General features: G+C 48.5%; 1 protein-coding gene across 1 annotated transcript; it reads left to right on the top strand.

Moving 5' to 3' along the window:
- Positions 1-16,806: 16,806 nt before the first annotated feature.
- Positions 16,807-17,756, top strand: LOC116816336 (olfactory receptor 5G9-like). Its single transcript, XM_032765472.2, is given in 2 exon segments — positions 16,807-17,110; positions 17,113-17,756. Coding segments are annotated over 2 exon segments (942 nt in total). The 5' UTR covers positions 16,807-16,812.
- Positions 17,757-22,453: the final 4,697 nt, after the last annotated feature.

The raw sequence follows: 22,453 nt of genomic DNA, 5'->3' as shown, positions 1-22,453 counted from the left end.
GCATCCCAGACCATCCCATTCCACTCACCTCCAAGAGGTGCTGCAGCTTGTCCATGGTGGGGGTCTCTGTCAGCAGGACCCTGAGCAGGATGTTCAGGCTCTGTGAATAGTTGTTGTACAGAGCCTGCAAGAAGAGGAAGCACCTGTCAGTCATGGGACATGGGGCTACACCAGTCGGGGACAATTAGGATGGTTCTCCAGGAGCCCTGGCAAGACTCAAAAGGCACATCCTGGCCTCTCCCATTCACATCACTCCAGGGATACTTAGCAAGAGTTTATGGCCGGATGCCTGCTGCCTCATCAGTCCTTGCTCTTAGCAGTTCTCTGTGCAGGGCCTGGAACCCAGCAGACTATTGAGCAGCCAAACTACAATAGGTGGGAGGTAGGATCCCCAGGAGAGTCCAGGCAGGAGATCAGAGAATGAGGAGAGGAGGAAGGTCTGGGATCAGCCACGGAGGGGTAACACAATCCCCTCTGGAGGGAAGGGGCCCTCCCTGCCAGTTTGTCCTGGGCCTGTTCCCAGCTCTGCTCACCCCTCCCCTATTCTCAGCAGCTCCGTCAAAGTGAGGGAGCAGGGACCAGAGCCTGCTCCTGCTCCTGGGCCAGAGAAGTAGGATCAGGACCTACCTGGAAGTGTGTGATGTCCTGCCCAGTGCCCAGGGTGTACATCCTGTTCAGAAGAGCCCACAGGAAGCAAGATTCCAGCTCCAGGGCAAGCGGTGGCTTCAGTTTGCTGCCAGGAGAGAGGAGCCTGTCGTACACTTTGCAGCACCAGCGTGGCGCTGGCACTGCCATGGGCATGACTCCCTCTCCCGCAGTGATCCCCTCCCTACGGCCAGCCGCTGTAACGTTCCTGGAGTGAAATCAACACCCCAGCCAGGAAAGAGGGGACATTCTCACCTCCTCTGCTGGGGGATGGGAACAGCCACTGCCGGGGGTAACCTAGGTGGGGAAGGAGCTGTGACTCCCGGCTCTGGGCCCGATCAGCACCAGGGTTGGGGCCGCTGGATGGGAGGACCCTACTACCTGAGACTGCAAACTGCGGCCATGGAGCTGGGCATGATGGAGCTTGGCTCTGACGGACCAGGGAGATTTTTCAGTCAGCTCCTGGGAGACGCCAAGGAAACAAAACTGCATGTGAGACTCAGGCCCTGCAGACGCACTGGCACTTCCCTGGGAGGAGCCCAAAGTGCTCTGCAGAAACATCTACTGTCACCCCCACCCCCAACCAGCTGGGCCCCCCGATTCCTCCCATCCATCAAACTGCCTTCCCCGTCTCCTCTCCAACTCCTCCCTCCACTCCCCCACTGTCAGCTCCCCATCAGTGTTACAATTCTCCCCTTCCCTGCTCCCCAGCCCTCCACCCCAGGAATCCCTGTCTTCTGCTTCCCGCTCCGGCCCCACTAATGCTTCCTCCTATGTCTGGCTCCCTTGCCCCAGGGGCCGGGCACGGGGTCCCACTAACCGCAATGCTCTCCACTAGGGCCACTTTGGAGACCAGGGGCCCCACCCCTGCTTCTGTGCTGAGAAGCACAGACGTGGCACAGCGTGGAGGAAGCGGAGCTGTTTGGCCCTGTCTGCCACCAGCTAGGAGTTGGGTGGGGGAAGAGAGAGAGAGAGAGCTTGTTACATAGGGACCTCCCCACCCAACCCAAACCAGCTCTAGGGTTCAGGACCTCCATGGGGTTGGACAGGGAAAGCCGCCCCCTTCCCGAAAGCAGTGGCGCCCTGCACAGACATGGGGTTGTAACTGGCATAGTGTCTGCGGGGAGCGGAAACCTTGGCGTCTGTGGGACAAATGTCCCCACTTTGGGGTGCCAGATAACAGAGGAGATGTGTCCCTCCATTGGAGGTGAGGGATTATCTAGTACAAGACCCCCCTGCCTGGGTGGGGATGGAACAAGGAGCAGGACAGACTAGGTGGCAGCGCAGCTGGGGGATTTTTGTACCTCAGCTCTGCCCTGGAGGTGCTGCTGGATCACCATGATGGGGGACAAATTCTCCTCCTCCTCCTCCTTTTCTTCCTCCTCACCTCATGACACCTGGGCACTGGGGGTTTCTGCACCAGAGAGGGAAGGAGAAAGTTTAATTCCTTTTGCTGCTGGGGGGATGCAGTGGACAGAGAAGACTCCATGTTTCCCCTTTCTCTGTAAGGAGCCCCATGGCAGTGAGGGTCCCACCCTGCCCCTCCCAGAGATGCCCTCAGCCCCATCAGCCTCAGGGCCCCATGGCAGTCAGCCAGCCCCCAACATGAGGCTGGAGCTCCCTGACTCCGCCCAGTATCCCCTGCCATGGAGCATGGCTGTGCCACTCCCACTGGTGTTAGTGGGGCTCACATGGGTCAGTCCCGGCATCTTGGCGAGCCGATGGGCACAGGGTCCCCCACCACCCCAGTCCTCTTCCCTTTCCCTTGGGTTTCCCCTCACCTCCAAAGAGGGAGCCTTTAATCTCAAGGCTGCCAGACCCCACGGAGGAGCTGCTGGCCCTGCAGGAGTATGCGGAGCTGCTGGTGTTTGTCGCGCAGTCGCTCAACTCCTGTTCTGGGCTGGCAGGAGGCTCCGCAGTTGCCAGGGGGGGACTAGCATGAGGCTGCTCGGTGGCCAGGGTGGTAATGGTGGGAGGCTCCTCCGTGGCCAGGGTGGTACTGGTGAGAGGCTCCTTGGTGGCCAGGGTGGTGCTGGTGGGAGGCTCCTTGGGGGCCAGCGTGGGGCTGGCACAGAGCTCCTTAGTTGCCATAGTGGTGGACGGCTCCTCCTGGGCCCTGGGGCGCAGCTCCTGGCTCCTTGGTTTCCTGTGAAGGAAGCCCTAGAGCTCCCTTCCCTGGCTCCTGCCCTCTCCTGGCTCCTTCCTCCATAGCTGTACCCAGGGCCACCTCCATTTTAGCCCAGAAGGTGCCTCAGGGTCAGCTAGGGGAGTTGGTGTCTTCCTCCTCCTCCAGCATGCAACGGAGTGCCTCTCTTTACCCTGGCCACAAGCCTCTTCCCTGCCCACAGGGACAGAGGGGCTGTTCTCCTCCTGGGAAGGATGGCTGATGTTTCCTGCTGGCTCTGGAGCCACCTGCCCGGCCTTCCTCCTGAGCATCTGTTTTACTCGCTCAATCCTGGAACTGAGTGGGAAGAAGCAATGAGTCTGGCTTCAAAGCAGCCTCTCATTAACGAGCCTGCCTGCTCCCCTGCCCATCTCCCCTCTGCTAAGGCAATTTCTCCTCCCGACACATCCCACCCAGGGCACAGGAACCTTCCACCTGGGGAACAAACCCTGACAAGGGACGGACTGGGAGCCCTATTGGTGGGATATTCCTGGCTTCCTTCATCCTCCTCCTCGATCTCCTGAACCCAGATGGCCTGCAAAGGGTGCCGCACAATGCCCTGCCAGCAGGGCATGGGGTAGAAGCTAGATCGAAAGTGGCTGTGAAAACAATATAATGCGACTAGCGGAACACTCCCTTCCAGAGCTAGGAAGTGCCAGCAGGATTGTATTCCCAGTCTCCCTGGCTCCAAGTGTAGTGACTGATGGATTTGCTCCTTGTCCCCCATTCAAAGCCAATAACACATCTCTGTGTTGGCATTCATGAGTTAGACCTTCTCAGCACCCCTCTGTCTCCCAAAGCCCTCAGGTGTTCCTTGAATTACGGCGACTTGGAAGGTAACAGGATTGGATATTGTAACTGGCTCACTGGGTGGTTCTAGCCAATGAGGGTCTCAGTCTAGCCTCAGAGGCCCACTACAGATCAGGGTGGATTGATTTCATTCCAAATGTTTTGTATTTGTATTTTTGAGATATTTTCCTAATGAGAGATTGATTCTCATGAAATTCTTAGTGGTGGCCAATGACAGAACACAGAGCAATGGTCTCAAGTTGCACTGCGGAAGGCTTAGGGTGGATATTAGGAAACACTATTTCACTAAGAGGGTGGTGAAGCCCTGGAATGGGTTATCTAGGGAGGTGGTGGAATCTCCGTCCTTACAAGTTTTTAAGATCAGGCTTGACAAAGCCCTGGCTGGGATGATGAAGGTGGAGTTTGAGCAGGGGGTGGACTAGATGACCTCCTGAGGTTTGTTCCAGCCCTAGTCTTCTATGATTCTATGAATAGGGATCCATTAAAACATGTTCACTTGCTAGTTTTGTAGGATACATAAAAACAAAAGGTTGACTGAAACATTTTTTTTTTCATTTCAAACAAACTGAGATAAAGAAGTATCTCTAGTTTGTGCACTGAACTGATTGCTCCTGGTCATAATGTCCTTCCAAATTTTAGAAGTAGTAGCTCACACCTCTGCCTCTCTAGCGTTTATTCATATATTACAAGAGGAAAAGAAGCCTTCATGCTTTTTCAGCTCCCAATCAGTTTCTTACATTTGAATGAAGTAGCTGCATCAACTGAAATGAAGAAAATATTCTTTCTGCACCTTCAGAAGAGGCTTTTGCTGCCAAAATCTGGCTGAGTGTTTCAATAACTTCTGGACCCCCAGGTGCTTAGGCAATGATTTCCAACAGTTCAGTGGTTTGATTTCCTCTGACACTTGGCAGCAAACATGGACTTCTTCACATATGTTTTTATTTAAATTACTTTAATAGGCTAGAGCAACTAGAGGCCTTAACATAGCTTGTCATAGTTTCACATTTTATAGCTGATAGGTTTAAAAAAAACACTTTTTCAATTTAAATTTTAAAAACTCAGTTTAAATAAAAAAAAAATCTCTTTGTGGGGTTTTGGGTTGTGAAAAAGCCATTGATTGGTATTCCCCTTGATTTTAGAAGTACAACTTTATCTGAGAGAATCAGAAACTATTTGTATTCTATTCAAGGAGAGGAGGCAGCAAAATTCATCCTATCAGTAATTTGTTGGGCTTTACTTCCTCAGTTCCTGTGGCTCTTCTCTCTGATTTATCAGCATCTATCTCAAATTGTGGACACCAGAAATGGACACAATATTCCAAGAGTGGTTGCACCAGTGCCCAGTACAGAGCTATCAAACCTCTCTACCTCTACCTTAGAATCTGCTAGGACAGAGTCCCCTATTTCTACATAGAGCCAGTGGTGAGCTGGAGCCCAGTTCGCATAGGTTCGCAGGAACCGGTTGTTAAATTTAGAAGGCCTTTTAGAACCATTTGTTCTGGGACAACCGGTTCTATAGGGGCTTTATTTAATAAAAGCTCCTGCACTCTGCCTGGGCCCCAGCTCACTTCCCACTCCTTTCCTGAATGCTCCACCCCTTCTCGTCCCCCTCCCCTGCTTCCTGCGAATCAGATGTTCGCGGGAAGCCTGAAACAAGCAGCAGGCAGGAAGGTAAGCTGGGGCATGGGGGGAGGGGAGGTGCGGCCGGCTCAGCGGCTCCCTCCAGCCCAGCTCCTGGTCCCGGCCGAGCAGCCCCAGCCCGGTCCAGCCAAGCGTCTCTAGCCCTGTCCTTGTCCCGGCCTCAGCCGAGGCTTCCCAGCTTCGGCCCCACAGCTCCAGCCCGGCCCCCACAGTGCTGGTGCTGGGCCTGGCCCCTGTGGCTCCGGCACCGGTCCTGGCCCAGGCCCGCGGCTGCAGCTCTGGCCCTGCGGCGCTGGTGCCAGTCCCGGACTGGCCCGGCCCCATGGTTGTGGCTCCGGCCCTGCGGCTCCGGTGCAGGTCCTGGTACAGCCTCGTGGTTGCGGCTCTGGCCCCATGGTGCTGGTCCCGGCTGAGCGGCTCCAGGCAGCGTGGTAAGGGGGCAGGGAGCAGGCAGGGTTGTGGGCGGTCAGAGGGCAGGGAACAGGGGATTGAATAGTGACAAGGGTCCTGGGGGGGGGCAGTCAGGAAGAAGCAGGGTTTGGATGGAGTGGCGGGGGGCAGTCAGGGGCAAGGATTCCAGGGGAGGTCAGGGGAAAGGGAGAAGGGGTGGTTGGATGGGGAAGGGGTCCCAGGGGGCAATCAGGAATGAGAGGAGGGGTTGGATGGGGTGGCAGGGGATAGTCAGGGGACAGGGAACAGGGGTGGATGGGGCAGGGGTCCTGGGGGGGTGTCAAGGAATGTGGGCAGTTGGATGGCGCAGGAGCCCTGGGTGTGGGGGCGGCCATGACTCCTCGTGGGGTGAGGAGGGAACCTGTTGTTACTATTTTGGCAGCTCATCACTGCATAGAGCCTGTATTTTTTCTTACCTTCTACACAAATGACGTTTTCTTTCAAACAAGTCCACACAGAAATGAAAAACAATTCCACAGAATCTCCTCCACACCCACCGTCTCTTGGTCCTTAGTAAGAGACCATGAGATGGATGCTTCCTGCAGCAAGGCTACAGGGCTTTCCGAAGTTCTCCCTGCCCCACATCCCTGTCTTGCCTGGCTGTTGGCAAGGGAGCTCTGTGAGGTCACAGATGTCTCATCATCTCTCCTCAATGGGCTGAGTGCCTGCCAAAGGCTTTTGTGAAGTCACTGCCACACCTACCTTTCCCTGGCAGGCCTGATGTCTGCCCCTGGCCAGCCCAGTTGGATGTTTGAGCAGCAGCCCGGATCACCCCACTTGCTCATTATTGATTCTGGGGAGCACGCAGGCCACCCGGTAAAATGGCAGAGTCTGTTCCGCACCCCACACTGAGCTTTTCATAGAGGCATCAGTTGTGAAACAATTCAGTCTCCTAATGTGGCCTCTATTTCACGGGCTATGAAATTTCACACTCTTAGCACCCTATTAAGCCCAGTTGCTTGTAATTCACTAAAAGGCACCTTCCCAACCAGTTATTATGGTAGGACACCAGGAAACAGAGACTCCACCTCTCCCCTGGGTAATTTGTTCCAGTGGCTAGTCTCCCTCACTTTGATAATTACATTTGAAATTGACAGCCTCTGATAAGGGTCAAATTTATGATAATCTTTTAAATAATTTAAATAGAAGAGAAAAAATAACATGAAGTGGAACATGTTCACTGCCAAGTTTTTCAGACAGGCATACCACTGATGTGATAGCTAAGGCCCTGGAAGCAAAGTTAGCTGAAATGCTAAGCCACCTTTGGACAGCAGTAGCTTCCTTGAAAGGTGCAGAAAATATTGTCTTCATTTCAGTTTATTCAAATCGTTCAGTTCAATCGTCTAGTTTGTTGAAATTCAAGGAAGCCATTGGGAATTCACAAAACAAGCAAACTTGTTTTCCTCCCTCAATCTATGGATAAAAACTAGATGTGAGGGAATAGATCTACTTGTCCATCAATCTAGAAAAACATGGAGACAAGAATGTATCATTTCAGTTCACTAACCACACATCCAGTTGCCTTTGTTTAAGAAATCAGTTAGTGTGAAATGCAAAACATTTTGATACAACTTCTTTCTTATGCTTCTCTTTCTAGCTTTGTCATGACCTTGCTGTGTGACCAAAGAGAGGTCACATTTTTTTCTCCTTCCCTCTGTATCATGGGGGACGGAGAAAGTTCTCTCAGTCCTAACAGGAGAGAGATTTGAGCAAGTCAGGCGTGTTAGGGCCCTTGTACTCTAAAGGACAATGGGTGATCGTTGTTTGGGGCAAGAATCCCAACAGATTTGCTACTTGTCCCCCAACCAAAGCCAATAACATATCTCTGTATTTTCAGTCATGAGTTAGACATTCTCAGCACCCCTCTGTCTCCCACAGCCCTCAGGTGTTCCTTGGATTAGGGAGGCTTGGATGCTAAGAGAACTGGCATTATTTTACTGGCTTCCTGGGTGTTACTAGCCCATGAGGGTCTCAGTCTGGCCCCCAAGGCCCACACCCCCAGACACTAAAGATCAAGATGGATTGATTTCATTCAAAGTTTTTTGTATTTGCATTTTTTAATTATTTTCCTAATGAAAGATTGATTCTCATGAAATCTTAAAGCTGGCAGATGACAGAACAAGGAGCAATGATCTCAAGTTGCAGTGTGGAAGGCTTGGATATTAAGAAAAAATTTTTCACTAGGAGTGTGGTGATGCCTTTGAATCTGCTAGGATAGAGTCCCCTATCTTGTATATCTATATCTAGAGCCTATATTTTTTCTTACCTTCTACACAGATGACAATGTCTTTGAAAAAAATCCACAAGGAAATGAAAAATGATCACACTGAATCTCCTGCACACCAACGTCTCTTGGTCCTCGGTGAGAGACCACGAGATGGAGGCTTGCTGCAGCAAGGCTACAGGGCTCTCCGAGGTTCCCCCTGCCCCACATCCGTCCTGCCTGGTTGTTGTCAAGGGAGCTCTGTGAGGTCACAGATGCCTCATCATCTTTGCCCAGTAGGCTGAGTTCCTGCCAAAGGCCTTTGTGAAGTCACTGCCACACCCACCGTTCCCTGGGAGGCCTGATGTCTGCCCCTGGCCAGCCCAGCTGGATGTTTAAACTGCAGCCGGATCACCCCACTTGCTCATTATTGATTCTGGGGAGCAAGCTAGCCACCTAGTAAAAGAGCAGAGTCTGTTCCTCACCCCACACTGGGTTTTTCATTGAGGCATCGGTTGTGAAACAATTCAGTCTCCTAATCTGGCCTCTATTTCACAGGCTATGAAATTTCACACACTTTGCACCATATGAAGCCCAATTACTTGTAATTCACTAAAAGGCACCTTCCAGAATAACAGGCAGTTGTGACATGAAGACACCAGGAAACAGAGACTCTACCTCTCCCCTGGGTAATTTGTTCCAGTGGCTAGTCTCCCTCACTGTCAAAAATGTGTGCCTTCCGTCTCATTTGAATTTCTCTGACTTCAGCTGGCAGCTGTTGGTTCTTGTTGTGCCTTTTTTGGCTAGATCGAATTAGCCCTGCCCTGTGAAACCTGATCTCCTCGTCCTGCTGGGAGCTCCCCAGCCAGGAGAACCCTGTAGGGGCCTCCTAGCTGTTTCTTTGCCTGGCTATGGACAGGACTTCCTCTCCGTGGGGATATCAGATGCACCTGCGGAGGCAATGCTGAAGTGAGTGCGCTGCATCAGCCCAGCGTTGGGCTCAGGGCTTTGGCCTTGGCAGCTTCTGCTCCAGTCACGTCTCTGGGTGCCCGGACTCAGAGCTTCTGGCCCCGTGGCTGCAGCCAGTGCTGGGGCACCGGGCTCAGGACTTTCATGTCTCTCCCCACTCCTGTCGGCGCTCTGGGTGCCTGGGCTCGGGGCTTCTGCCTGGCATCTGCAGCGGGAGCTTGGGGCTTCCCTTGCAGTTCCTTCTGGGGCTCAGGTGTCCATTTCTCTGGATGCCCCGAAAATGGTAGGAGCTGAGGTGCTCCCAACAGCAGGGACCCACCTGCACATCTGGGAACCTCCTCTAGCTTCAGAAAGGTTGCTGGCTGCTGCCCTTGGAGCCCAGATCTGAAGGCAGCACAGAAGTGAGGGTGGCAATGCTGTGACCGACCCACAACAACCTCTGAACTCCCCCATTCTCCCAGTTTGGTCGGGACCCCCATGGTTACAATACCATGAAATGTCAGGTGGAAACATCGAAATGGTGACATTGGTCAATTTCAAGGCCAAAGGGTTTCTAAATTAGTCAAAGTGAGCCCTGAATGTGGTAGGGACCTGGCTATTATGGAGGCCTGAGCAGGTTTGCACTCCTAGTTCTCCTGAAAGGCCATGGAGAATTCCTGCTGCCTGAGAAACTTTCCAGAATAAGCTACCAGGACTGGGGGAGGGGGGGGAAATGAAGGAAACCAAGCAAAGTCTGAGCTAGGATGGAGAGCATTGATCCAAGTTGTGTTTGAACCCCTCCACCCCCACCTGCCTGGCTGCGGTGAAACGGACAGAGGGACACTGATTTCTAGTTGTGAACTTGCTACAGACCGTGGGCTTCAGCACAAGCCATACAGCCCATACTCTGAATTCTTGGATAAACAGCAAAGCTGGCTTTTCTGAAACCTTTCCCTCCAGTGCTGCATCCACTTTGGATTGTGCCCAGCAGAGGCTGGTGGAAGGGAGGGGAGGCCATGCAAATGTTGTGGCATCTGTACTACCTCACACACACACAGCAATGCAGGGCATAATATCCAGGACAGTAAATTATTTGGCCATAACCTACAAAATCCTCGGTGTTGAAAGTCCAATTTCTCTAGAAAACAATGGGAGGGAGGGGTTAGAGAGTTGCAGTACCCACCTGAACTTCCAGTCTTGGGCCAGGCACATCCCCCTCTCCAGAGTTTTCACTGATATCGTCTCCAAACTGGTCCTCCTGATATAATCTGAGGTCACATCCTGGCGTTTAGGGACATTGGCAAGATCTTCCCTTTTCCCAGCTGCAGCATCACCCTTGTTATCCTGACTGATAAGGATCCCGCCAGGGCTCAGCTAAATGGCATGTGGCATGACAGGCTCTTTGCTGAGGACCCTTGACAGTGCCCAGTCGAGATCTGAATTGGACGGGCATGTGCAGGTGCATTTCCTGACTTTTTACTGGACTCCTGGACCCTCTCATGCTGCTGCTTCAAATGTTCCTTCTCGCTAAGCGCTGAGCAGCAGAATGCTCATTGTCCTTTGGCTGTGCGACACACAGACATCTAGTCAGGGCTGGCTCTAGGCACCAGAAAACCAAGCACGTGCTTGGGGTGGCACATTTTCAGGGGCAGCATTCTGGCCATCTGTTTTTTTTTGCTCGGGGCAGCAAAAGCCTAGAGTCGGCCATGGCAGCAGCAGCACCACATAGTGCGCTGGGGGAGCCCTAGGGCTGCTGTGGTTTGTGACGAGGGGGAGCAGCACCCACACCTTGTGGCTGGGCTGGGCAGGCTCCGAGAGGGGGACACTTGGGTTGGAGGCTGCCCCGTGGGGCACATGGAGCCACCTGCAGGTGCCACAGGGTGGCCACCCCCTAGTGCCGCAGCTGGGGCTGGGTGAAGCAACCCGAGCTGCCCAAGGACTGCAGCAGAGTGGCCAGAAGCAGCAGCCGCAGCGGGGCCATGGGGGGGGGGAGCTGCCCTGCGGGCCCATGTCCTGCTCTCTGGGACTCCGCTCCCTCTGGGGCTACCGTGCCCCGGCTCCTCAGCACCCTCCTAGGGCAGTCCTCTGGCTCTGCCCTCCTGGCTGGTCCTGGAGGCAGGAGCCCTGGCTGGAAGGACCCTGGGCTGAGGGTTACCCAGACCCTGCCAGCACCGAACTAGCTGGAGGCAAGGGGGTAGCAAGCAGAGTCAGCACTGGTAGGTGGGAGCCCAGTGCTGGGGTGGCAGGGGGTGCAAGTGGGGGGAGGGAAGAGAGAGCCCAGGGCTGGGGTGGCAGGGAGTGCGGGTGGGGGAGGGCAATAGTGGTGGGGGGCGGTGTGAGAGCCCAGGACTAGGGTTGAGGACAGCCAAAAATCTTTTTGCTTGGGGCGGCAAAAAAACAAGAGCCGGCCCTGTGTCTAGTCCTGCTGCTCTGAAAGAAACCGTGTTCACAGCTGTGATCCTGGCAGATACTGATTAAAATCTTGCTGTGCTCCTCTAAGTGTATTTGTGATTGGACGTGCTTCCTGCTAGGGGGGATTTTCAGACAGATGAACTGCATAAAACAGAGGGAAAGACAAAGAGAACCATCAACATGTCTAAGAACTTGAACAATATTTGAAGATCATATACTAGTGTCTAACTGCCTCCTGCTCCTGGGAGACGCAACTGGTATTTTAATGACACACACACTGCACCTGTGCCTGACCTGAAATTCAGGTGGATAGCTCAGTGGTTTGAGCATTGGCCTACTAAACCTAGTATTGTGAGTTCAATCCTTAAGGAGGCCATCTAGGGAACGGGGGTAAAATTTTGTCTGGGGGTTGGTCCTGCTTTGAGCAGGGGGTTGGACTAGGTACCTCCTGAGGTGCCTTCCAATCCTAATATTCTATGAATTCTCTCCTTTCGTGTTGGCAGAACAAATAAACCCCACCTCCAATTACCCCTTACACAATCCATTTGAGTTCAAGAAAGAGAGATCTCTCTCGCAACAAGTTTTAATATTAACGGGGCAAAGACTAAGGTGAGTAGTCTATTTTTCTTTCAGTTCTAATACTGAAGGAGATCTCCAAAATCCATTGTCTACCAAGAGAAAAGATTGTTTTTTTGTTCTCAAAATGCTGATGCCTTTGACCCCAAATGTTGTCTTCATTTTCTCTCACAAAATAACTTGCAGTGAAATTACCCCAACTGCCTAAACTAACCTGAATACTGCATGTCAGAGTTTGGGAATATCAGGATAGATCATCACCTGGCATCAGTTGTCATGGATCCATCAGAATCATCAGAGCTACAGTGATTTATACCAACCGAATGTCGGGTTATTGTGCTGTACTGAGTTAAAAGATACACTGTACATATGAAGATGATAATAGTCTGTTTAAAATTACCCCTTGGTTCACAGAATCTTGTTTAATGGAGGGTTTTTTCTAAAAATGTGCTTCATTTATTTGAATATCAAACATTTACATTTAAAATTTCCCAGAGTAAGTTTTGTGCTGGTGAAATATTCCCAGTTGACAGCCCTGGAGAGAGAAGATTGTGAAAAAAGACAGTACAGTATGGAATGGACAGCACTGGCTTCCCCAGTGCATCATTCTCTGCCCCCATGGAAGGTCTCATGGGTTCGGGGTGGATACACACCGATAATGGAATGAAATCTCTCTTGCATAGTTGAGTTTTCTTCTTAGTTGGAAGTGGGAGAAGGAACAGGAACATCTGGACCCACCTAGCTTCCACGGGAACCATCTTTCTTGATGCTGTTTGACCTGCAATTCATTGTGGCCCTTTAGGTGGAGATCAGTGAGTATTCTCTAGGAAGCTGCTTTATGACTCTGCTAAAGAACTATCTTCTGAGAAGGACAGGCTGGTCCTCCCACTGTCTCCACTCACTTGTGGCAAATTATAGAGATTTGTAGCCGTAGGTTGTACAGGATGATAAGATACTACATGTGAGCACGGGAGAGAGAGAGATGTTTTACTTACTATTCATTAGGGTTTTTTCCTTTAGAGGTGGAAGCTTTTCCAAACTCACTAGCTACCTCTGCTTCCCCACTGCAGAACTCCAGTTTTCAGCTGTGCAAGAAGCCAGAGCAGGCATGAGGGTCTCGCCCATCGTTTTAGTTCAGCTCCCACTGCTTAACTTTGCTCTTCATTCGTATCTCCTCAGTTAATATAGAGTGAACCAGTGTGAACGTAATCTTACTGATTTCAACAATAATGCTGGTTATTGAATGTAATCTGAGTTTATTCCTAGTTTGTGAGTTTAATTGACTTATTATAAATAGCATAGCTCCTGGTTTAGTTATGGAAAGGTGCTAGAGTGCTAATATGAGGCTTAAATCTACCACTCCAAGCACTGCCTGCCAAAGATCAGGTGGCTATGGTGACATCTGGCCTTTTAGCTTCATAAGAACAAAATTATATTTGCAATGACTGACTTTGCATTGTTTGTGGTTGGCATTTCTAAAATGCTGATTTGGGGAAAAAAAAACATTTGCAATTGTCAATTGCTTCGAAGCAAGCCGCCTTTGGAAATACCAAAACGCTCACCTCCTTCTTTTTAAAGTAATTCTTTTTCTCTGCCATTGTCCTTCAGTTCAGTTTCTCGGAATAGCTACAGTACTAGTGTGATTCACTTAGAGATTAGATGTTTTCACTTACTAGCAATTTTGGCTCTTTCTCCCTGAAAATGATTCTTGAATTAATTTCTTTTCTATCCCACATTACATCACAATTAGGAGGGTACACGGCATTTGAAAGTGTTCTGGATATTGCGCTGTTACAACAAGGTAAGGGTTGAAGATGTTTTAGGAGCAGTTCTGAAACCTGTAAATAATAATGGATATAATAATATATTAATATTCCATTTGGTGAAAAAAATCCTTTATTTTTCAATTGTCTATTTAATATAATTAATATAATGTTTTTTTCTCTTGATGTTTTCTGATGGGTTCCTATTATGGTGAAACATGATTAGTCCCAACAGGACAATTGAAATGTGTGCGTCTGTGTATGTGTGTGTGTGCACATGTGTTTTAATTTTTCACATTGATAAGGTAAAGAATTGTAGATATCTAGTACCAAAATAGCAACATTACTAGGAAACAGGGCTTCCAGATGAGTGTGACTTTATGCTTCCATCTCCATATGGAAATTTTGATTCCTGTCTTTGGTGTTTCTTTGTCTCATGGAGAAGTGCAAGAACTTTGTTACTGGAGACCTTGTTCATAACCATAGATGGGAAAATCTGAAAAAAACTAGGAGCTGTAATAAAAAGCAGCCAAAGAAGACCAGTTTGTGCAGAAGATGCATATCTCAGGGAAATGACTGAATATTCATGCAAATATATTGTTCACCATATTTTTATTTTTTATTTGCAAGACTTTAACCAAATATAATCGCAAAGTATTAAAGTGCTCGAATGAAAAGTCCATCAGCTATTCCAGTTTATAGCAGCTCAGGACCTGGCTCCATAACTTTACCTTTAAAGAGATTTCAGGTACGAGCCCATGTACAGAGATGGTTGAGTAGGTTTGGCTGTATTTTGTATTGGCTGAGTTGGCCAGTGGACTGGTCATGCCATTTTGTTATGGATGTTGTTTCATTAATAATCTGGAGGATGGCGTGAACTGCACTCTCAGCAAGTTTGCAAATGACACTAAACTGGGAGGAGTGGTAGATACGCTGGAGGTTAGGGATAGGATACAGAGGGACCTAAACAAATTAGAGGATGGGCCAAAGAAACCTGATGAGGTTTACAAGGACAAGTGCAGAGTCCTGCACTTAGGACGGAAGAATCTCATCCACTGTTACAGACTAGGACTGAATGGCTAGGAAGCAGTTCTGTAGAAAAGACCTAGGGGTTACAATGGATGAAAAGCTGGATATGAGTCAGCAGTGTGCCCTTGTTGCCAAGAAGGCTAATGGCATTTTGGGCTGTATAAGTAGGGCATTGCCAGCAGATCGAGGGATGTGATCATTCCCCTCCATTTGACATTGGTGAAGCCTCATCTGGAGTACTGTGTCCAGTTTTGGGCCCACAGTATAAGAAGATGTGGAAAAATTGGGAAGAGTCCAGCAGAGGGCAATAAAAATGATTAGGGGCCATGACTTATGGGGAGAGGCTGAGCGAACTGTATTGTTTAGTCTGCACAAGAGAAGATATGGAGGGATTTGATAGCTACTTTCAACTACCTGAAGGGGGTTCCAAAGAAGGTGGAGCTCAGCCATCTTAGTGGTAGCAGATGACAGAAAAGGAGTAATGGTCTCAAGTTGCAGTGGGGAGGTTTAGGTTGGATATTAGGAACACACTATCTCACTAGGAGGTTGTGAAGCACTGGAACGGGTTACCTAGGGAGGTGGAGGAATCTCCTTCCTTAGAGGTCAGGCTTGACAAAGCCCTGGCTGGGATGATTTAGTTGGGAATTGGTCCTGCTTTGAGCAGGGGGCTGGACTAGATGACTTCCTGAGGTCCCTTCCAACCCTGATATTCTATGATTCTACTAATCAATTAAAGGCAGGTAAAGCTGTCACAAACATCTTGGGATTTTAGACCCTGCTTTCTATTTCCAGATTTCAGTGCATTCAAAATCTCATACTGAATAGTTCAGTAAAAGAGGCAGTGTTTTTTCCTCTCTGAGTTCATATACATTTATAATTCGGTGTGAACTTTACTAATCTCTTTGCCTTGAAGGGAGTGCAGAAGGTTCAAATACACTGAGTGTTACCTTGCCTTGCTTCTCACTCTGCTAGCTGGAAAGATGATTAAATCTGATATTAACAAATAGCCTGACCCAAAGCGCACTGAAATCAATGGAAAAACTCCCCTTGGCTTCAATCTGTTTTGGATCAGACTCTCCTACAGTGAGTGGGAACACTACATTCCTAGGAAATAGATGAAAATTGCCCTCCTCCCACAAAAACAAAAAATCTTGTTTGCATTGAACTTTTCCATGGAAATGTCCGCATTTTTACATAAAATAAAATAATAATAATCAATACAAATATTGTTATTTGGGAGTCCTAGCAATGTAGGGTGGAAGGGACCTCATGGAGTCAAGTCAGGCTCCCCATGCTGAGGCAAGACCAAGTAACACCAAGTAAACATCCCGATGGGTGTTTCTCTGACCTGTTCTCAAACACCTTCAGCACTGAGCACTCCACATGTTGATCTGTCTAGCTGAAGTTCCTCATGCTTCCATTCTCCTTTATAGGCCAGTCTTGTTGGTTCAACTACATCTCCCAGTTGCTCCATTTCAAAACCAAAATACTTCAGATCTCAGCCAAAATAGACCAGCACCAAAATAGTTTGGATTTGGGGTTTTATTCATAAAAGTTCAAAAATTTCCAAGGGGATAGGTGGGAATTTTGACTAGCTCTACATAAAAAGCCTCTATTGACGGTAATTAACCCTTGGGATGATTTACCAAGGGTCGTGGTAGATACTCAGTTTACGGACAATTTTTAATTCAAGACTGGATGATTTTTTAAAAGATATGCTCTAATTTACAATGAAAACTATTGGAAAAAAATTATCACCTATGTTATACAAGCAATTAGACTAGATTGGGGGAGTTGAATTTATCGTCTGTGAATACCGTGGGATCCACAGACTATATCTAAGGGGTCCTCCAAAGGTGGTTGTTACCATAGAACACTGCTTTTCAATGTGTGGTCCGTGGATTCCTGGGGTCCACAGATTGTGTCTACAGTTTCCACCTCCATTCAAAATGTTTGATTCATCCACAAATGAGAAAAATACCCACTGGTCTAGATAATCAAAATGGTTCCTTTGGGCTTTGGAATCTATGACTAAATTGAATTTCTGTTGTTTCGGCATCTCTTAAGAGATAACACGAGTCTCCACTGTACATCAGATTTATTGTCGTGGTACCCAGTGCTTCTATCCCCTCCTCTGCCTCTTCTTTGACACAGAGCACAGTGGCAGGAGAAATGGCTCCTGGAAACTGCACCAGAGTGACTGGCTTCATTTTCCGAGGAATAACTGACAGTCCAAAGCTGCAAAACATCCTCTTTGTGTTCTTCTTTGCCATTTATTTCTGCACCCTGGTGGGAAAGGTCTGGGTGATTGTGCTGATTAGCATTGACTCCCAACTCCACAGCTCTATGTACTTTTTCCTCAACAACTTGTCCCTCTTAGATGTTGTCTGCTCCTCTGTGATAGCCCCCAAGGCAATGCTCAGTTCCCTAGTGACGAGTAAAGACATTTCATTCCCTGGGTGTGTGGTTCAGTTTTCCTCTTCTCTTTCTGTGCCAGCAATGAGCTTTGCCTCCTGGCTGTGACGGCCTACGATCGCTTTGTGGCCATCTGCAACCCATTGCTTTATTATGTCATCACGACCAAGAGAGTCTGCTTCCAGCTAGTGTCTGGCTCTTCCCTATGCACCTGTGCCAATGCCACTGTGCATACGCATACTGAATTCAGACTGTCCTTCAGCCACTCCAATGTCCTCCATCATTTCTTCTGCGATATTCGCCCACTCCAAGAAATCTCCTGCTTTGACTTTCGTATCAATAAGCGAGTGCATTTCATCTTTGCAGCCATAGAAACAATAGGCACCGTTTTCACCATCCTCATCCTCTACATATACATCATCTTTGTCATCCTGAGGATCTGCTCCACGTCAGGAAGGCACAAAGTCTTCTCCACCTGTGCCTCCCACCTGACTGCCATTTCCCTCTTATATGGGGCCCCGATCTTTACATATTTAAGAGCCTCCCCTGGCAGCTCAGAGGACTGGGAGAAAATGGTGGCCGTGTTCTATACCTTTGTGATCCCCATGCTGAACCCCCTGATCTACAGCCTGAGGAACAAGGAGGTGAAGGATGCTCTGAGGAGAACAATATACCAGAAAATTATTCCTCGTTGGATGTAAATATGGGGACTGGTTTTTCTGATCAGTACTGGAGTGCAGATATGAGCTAGTTCTTGCTCATTAAGTCATTGTGCAGAAATTTCTGTCATCATGTGACTTACAGGAGCAAACAATATGCAAATGGAAATGGAGCCCGATAATGAAGGAAGGCGCCATGTCCCTTGAAAAACAGTGTCCAAAAACTGTGTTACAGCTTCTCCTTTATGCACTGATATGTGATTTCTGCAATATAGGCATCGCCCTCTGCTTGTTCCACTACCTTTTAAACTATATTGATTACCTTAGCAGATGATATAAAGAGGAGATACTCAGACTGTAAATATTTCCATTTGCCACCGCTATTATCTCAGTTTCCACAGCCCCCACCCCTAAAATCACTGTTCAGTTAAATAAAGGGATGTGCACACGGAGAAGGGCTTTTATAGATAGTCAGACAGGTGGTTCTGTTCGGGGACAGACAGGTAGACACTAGACAGATGAATGTTTTTCTATGGGGATAGATAGACAGATACATGGCTATGTCTGGGGTTAGCTAGACAGAAACACGTCATTAGACAGCCACATGAGAAAGGAAGGATGCCAGAGGTTATCGCACTCTCCTAAGACTTGAGGGATCTGAGTTTAAATTCTGCCTCCACTGCAGACTTCCTTTGTGACCTTGAGCAAATCACTTAGGGCCAGATTTTTTAAAGGGATTTCAGTTCCTAATTCCTATTGATTTCAATGGGATTTATGTGGCCTAAATACCTTTAAAAACTTGGATTTAGTGTCCCTTTGCCTCAGTTTGTCACTTGTAATATGGAGGTAAGAGAAGGAGCATTGTAAGCAAGACACTAGAAGAGATTCTTCTGCTCTACTCTGTGCTGATTAGGCCTCAACTGGAGTCTTGTGTCCAGCTCTGGGCACCACTGTTCAGGAAAGATGTGGACAAATTGCAGAGCGTCCAGATAAGAGCAACAAAAACACAAGTGCCATGTCTCTGTGTGGCAGCAGCATATCCCCTATCTGGCTTCTATGCATAGGGAAAGCCAGGAGGCTCCACACACTGCCTGTGCCCCAAGCACCGCACCTGCAGCTTCCATTGACTGGAAACCACAGCCAATGGGAGCTTCAGGGGCGGCGCCTGCAAACAGGGCAGTTTGCCCACCCCTGATCTAAGGCCACACAGTGTTCACAGTTACATGGCCCATGATGCTTGCCTCCATCGCTCCCTTGTTAAATCTTCAAACAAGTCCGTACATGCTTTCTCCCATTCTGCCCCCCACACTCAGAAGGAGCTCCCTGTAAACATCAGCAAAACGACCTTCTCATCCCAGGGACTGTTTGACTCTTTAATTATTTCCTGTCCAGCAGGCTTGCCATCTCCTTATGAACTTGCTGCTGCAATGTACCAGTTCTGTGGTATGCTTTGCTGGGTGCAGGTTGTGATCCCAAAGTGTTCATTGTGAAAGTGAAATGCATTGTATCAGTGGTCCCCAACGCGGTGCCCATAGGTGCCATGGCGCTCACCAGGGCATTTATGTGCACCTGCCTAGTGCCTAGCAGGGGAGAGAAGCCGCAGCCCCGCGCCTGCCAGGAACAGAGAACTCAGGCTGTGGGTGCCAGTGTTCTCTGTTCCCAGCAGGGGCGGGGCCTGGCTAGTTCCCAGCAGGGGAGAGAAGCCACGGCCCCATGCCCACTGGGGACAGAGAACTCTGGGGCTGCAGGCTGTGGGTGCTGGTGTTCTCAGTCCCTGGCAGGTGTGGGGCCGCAGCTTAAGCTGGAGAGAAGTTGTGGCCCGACGCCTGCTAGGGACAGAGAACTCCAAGGCTGCAGGGTGCAGGTACCAGTGTTCTCGGTCCCAGGGAGGCACAGGGCCGCGGCTTAAGCTGGAGAGAAGCCGCGGCCCTGTGCCTTCCGGGGACAGAGAACTCTGGGGCTGCAGGCTGCGGTGCCAGTGTTCTCGGTCCCAGGCAGACACAGGATCCAGCTAGTGCCCAGCAGGGGAGAGAAGCTGCGGCCCCGCGCCTGCTGGGAACAGAGTACTCCAGGGCTGCAGGCACTGGTGTTCTCTGTCCTTGCAGCTTCTCTCTGGATTCATATATTATGTAATATTAAATATGATAGGGTTTGTATTATTTAATGTACAAACATAAAATAAGCTTTGAAAAATTGTTGGCGCCTGCCACACTCTTCTGAAAACATGAATGTGATACTGGCTTCAAAAAGGTTGGGGACCACTGCCGTAGATACATTAATTTAAAACAAAATGATACACAACTTTTATCAGAGAGAAGGAAGCAATCTCCCCAAGCAATGCCACCAAAGAACAATGAGGAGGCTAATGGAGCACAGAATGCTGTCCTTAAAATGAAGAACAGTCAAAGAATCATAATCTGTGTGAATAACTTTAATGTGGTATAAACTGCCTTGGAAAGACAGTACTAATTAACTCCCATTTAACATTAATAAAAAATAATGGGTGAAATTCTAGCCCCATTGAAGTCAATGGCAAAAACTTCCATTGACTTATATAGGGCCTGGATTTCACTCTATAGAAGGAGCACATTGAAAAGCAGAGTACACAAACCACGATGACATCTTTTAAAAGCCATGTCTTATGTGCAGATTGGAAACAGTACAAAACACTGAGATTTGCTACTTTATCAATTAGGTCTGTCAAGCGATTAAAAAAATTAACCATGATTAATAGCGCAATTAAAAAATTAATCATAATAAATTGCGCTGTTAATAGAATACCATTTATTTAAATATTTTGGTTTTCTACATTTTAAAATATATTGATTTCAATTACAACACAGAATACAAAGTATACAGTGCTCACTTTATAATTATTTTTATTACAAATATTTGCACTGTAAATAACAAAAGAAATAGTATTTTTCAATTCACCTAATACAAGTTCTGTAGTGCAATCTCTTTATCATGAAAGTTGAACTTACAAATGTAGAATTATGTACAAAAAAAACTGATTCAAAAATAAAACAATGTAAAACTTTAGAGCCTACAAATCTACTCAGTCCTATTTCTTGTTCAGCCAATTGCTTCAGGCAAACAAGTTCATTTACATCTACGGGAGATAATGTAGCCCACTTCTTGTTTACAATGTCACCTGAAAGTGAGAACAGATGTTTGTATGGCATGGTTGAAACCAGATTTGCAAGATATTTATGTGCCAGATGCAATAAAGATTAATATTTCCCTTCATGCTTCAACCACCATTCCAAAAGACAAGTGTCCATGCTGATGACTAGTTCTGCTCGATAACGATCCAAAGCAATGTAGACGAACACATGTTCATTTTCATCATCTGAGTCAGACGCCACCAGCAGAAGGTTGATTTTCTTTTTTGGTGGTTCAGATTCTGTGGTTTCCACTTTGGAGTGTGGCTCTTTTAAGACTTCTGAAAGCATGCTCCACACCTCATCCCTCTCAGATTTTGGAAGGCACTTCAGATTCTTAAACCTTAGGTTGAGTGCTGTAGCTAGCTTTAGAAATCTCACATTGGTACTTTCTTTATGTTTTTTCAAATCTGCAGTGGAAGTGTTCTTAAAACAAGCAACATGTGCTGGGTCATCATATGAAACTGCTATAACATGAAATATACAGTATGGCAGAATGAAGGTAAAAAAGAGCAGGGGACATATAATTCTCCCCCAAGGGGTTCAGTCACAGATTTAATTAATGCATTATTTTTTAATGAGCATCATCAGCATAGAAGCATGTTTCTGCAAAGGTGGTCAAAGCATGAAGGGGCATACAAATGTTAAGCACAGGGATGAGCAAACTGCGGCCCGGGGGCTGCATCCGGCCCTCCAGACATTTTAAGGGGGGTGGGGGGGAGAGATACCTCAGTGGTTTGAGCATTGGCCTGCTAAACCAGGATTGTAAATTCAATCCTTGAGGGGGCCATTTACAGATCTGTGGCAAAAATCTGTCTGGGGATTGGTCATGCTTTGAGCAGGGGGTTGGACTAGATGACTTCCTGAGGTCCCTTCCAATACTGATATTCTATGATTCTAATCCGGCCCTCGAGGTTCCCACCAGGCAGCAGGATCCAGGGCTTGCCCCACTCCAGCTGGGGAGCAGGGTCAGGGTCTTGCCCCACTCCATGGATCTCTCGAAAGCATCATCAACAGCAGCATGTCCTCCCTATGGCATCTACACATAGGGGCAGCCAGGGGTCTCCACACACTGCCCCCGCTCCAAGTGCTGCCTCTGCAGCTCCCATTAGCTGGGGACTGCGGCCAATGAGAGCTGCAGGGGCAGCTTGAGGAGTCACCTGGCCATGCCTCGGCATAGGAGCCAGAGGGGGGACATGCCACTGCTTCTGGGAGATGCTTGGGGTAAGCGCTGCCTGGAACTTGCACCCCTGGCCCTTTCCCCAGCCCTGATCTCCCTACTGCCTTCAGAACCCCTCCATCCCAGGCCAGAGCAATCTCCTACATCCCCAACCTCTCAGCCTCACCCCAGAGCCCGCACCCCCAACTGGAGCCCTTGCACCCCAACCCCCAATTTCATGAACTTGCCATACAAGTCATGGCTTGCCATTAAATTTCCATACCAAGATGTGACCCTTGGGCCAAAAAGTTTGTCCACCCCTGGTTTAGCATATCTGGCATGTAAATACCTTGCAACACCAGTTACAAAAGTGCCATGTAAATGCCTGTTCTCACTTTCAGGTGACATAGTAAATA

The sequence above is a fragment of the Chelonoidis abingdonii genome, chromosome 8 (assembly GCF_003597395.2).
Source record: "Chelonoidis abingdonii isolate Lonesome George chromosome 8, CheloAbing_2.0, whole genome shotgun sequence".
Lineage (NCBI taxonomy): Eukaryota > Metazoa > Chordata > Testudines > Testudinidae > Chelonoidis > Chelonoidis abingdonii.
This window is presented reverse-complemented; position numbering and strand designations above follow the sequence as displayed.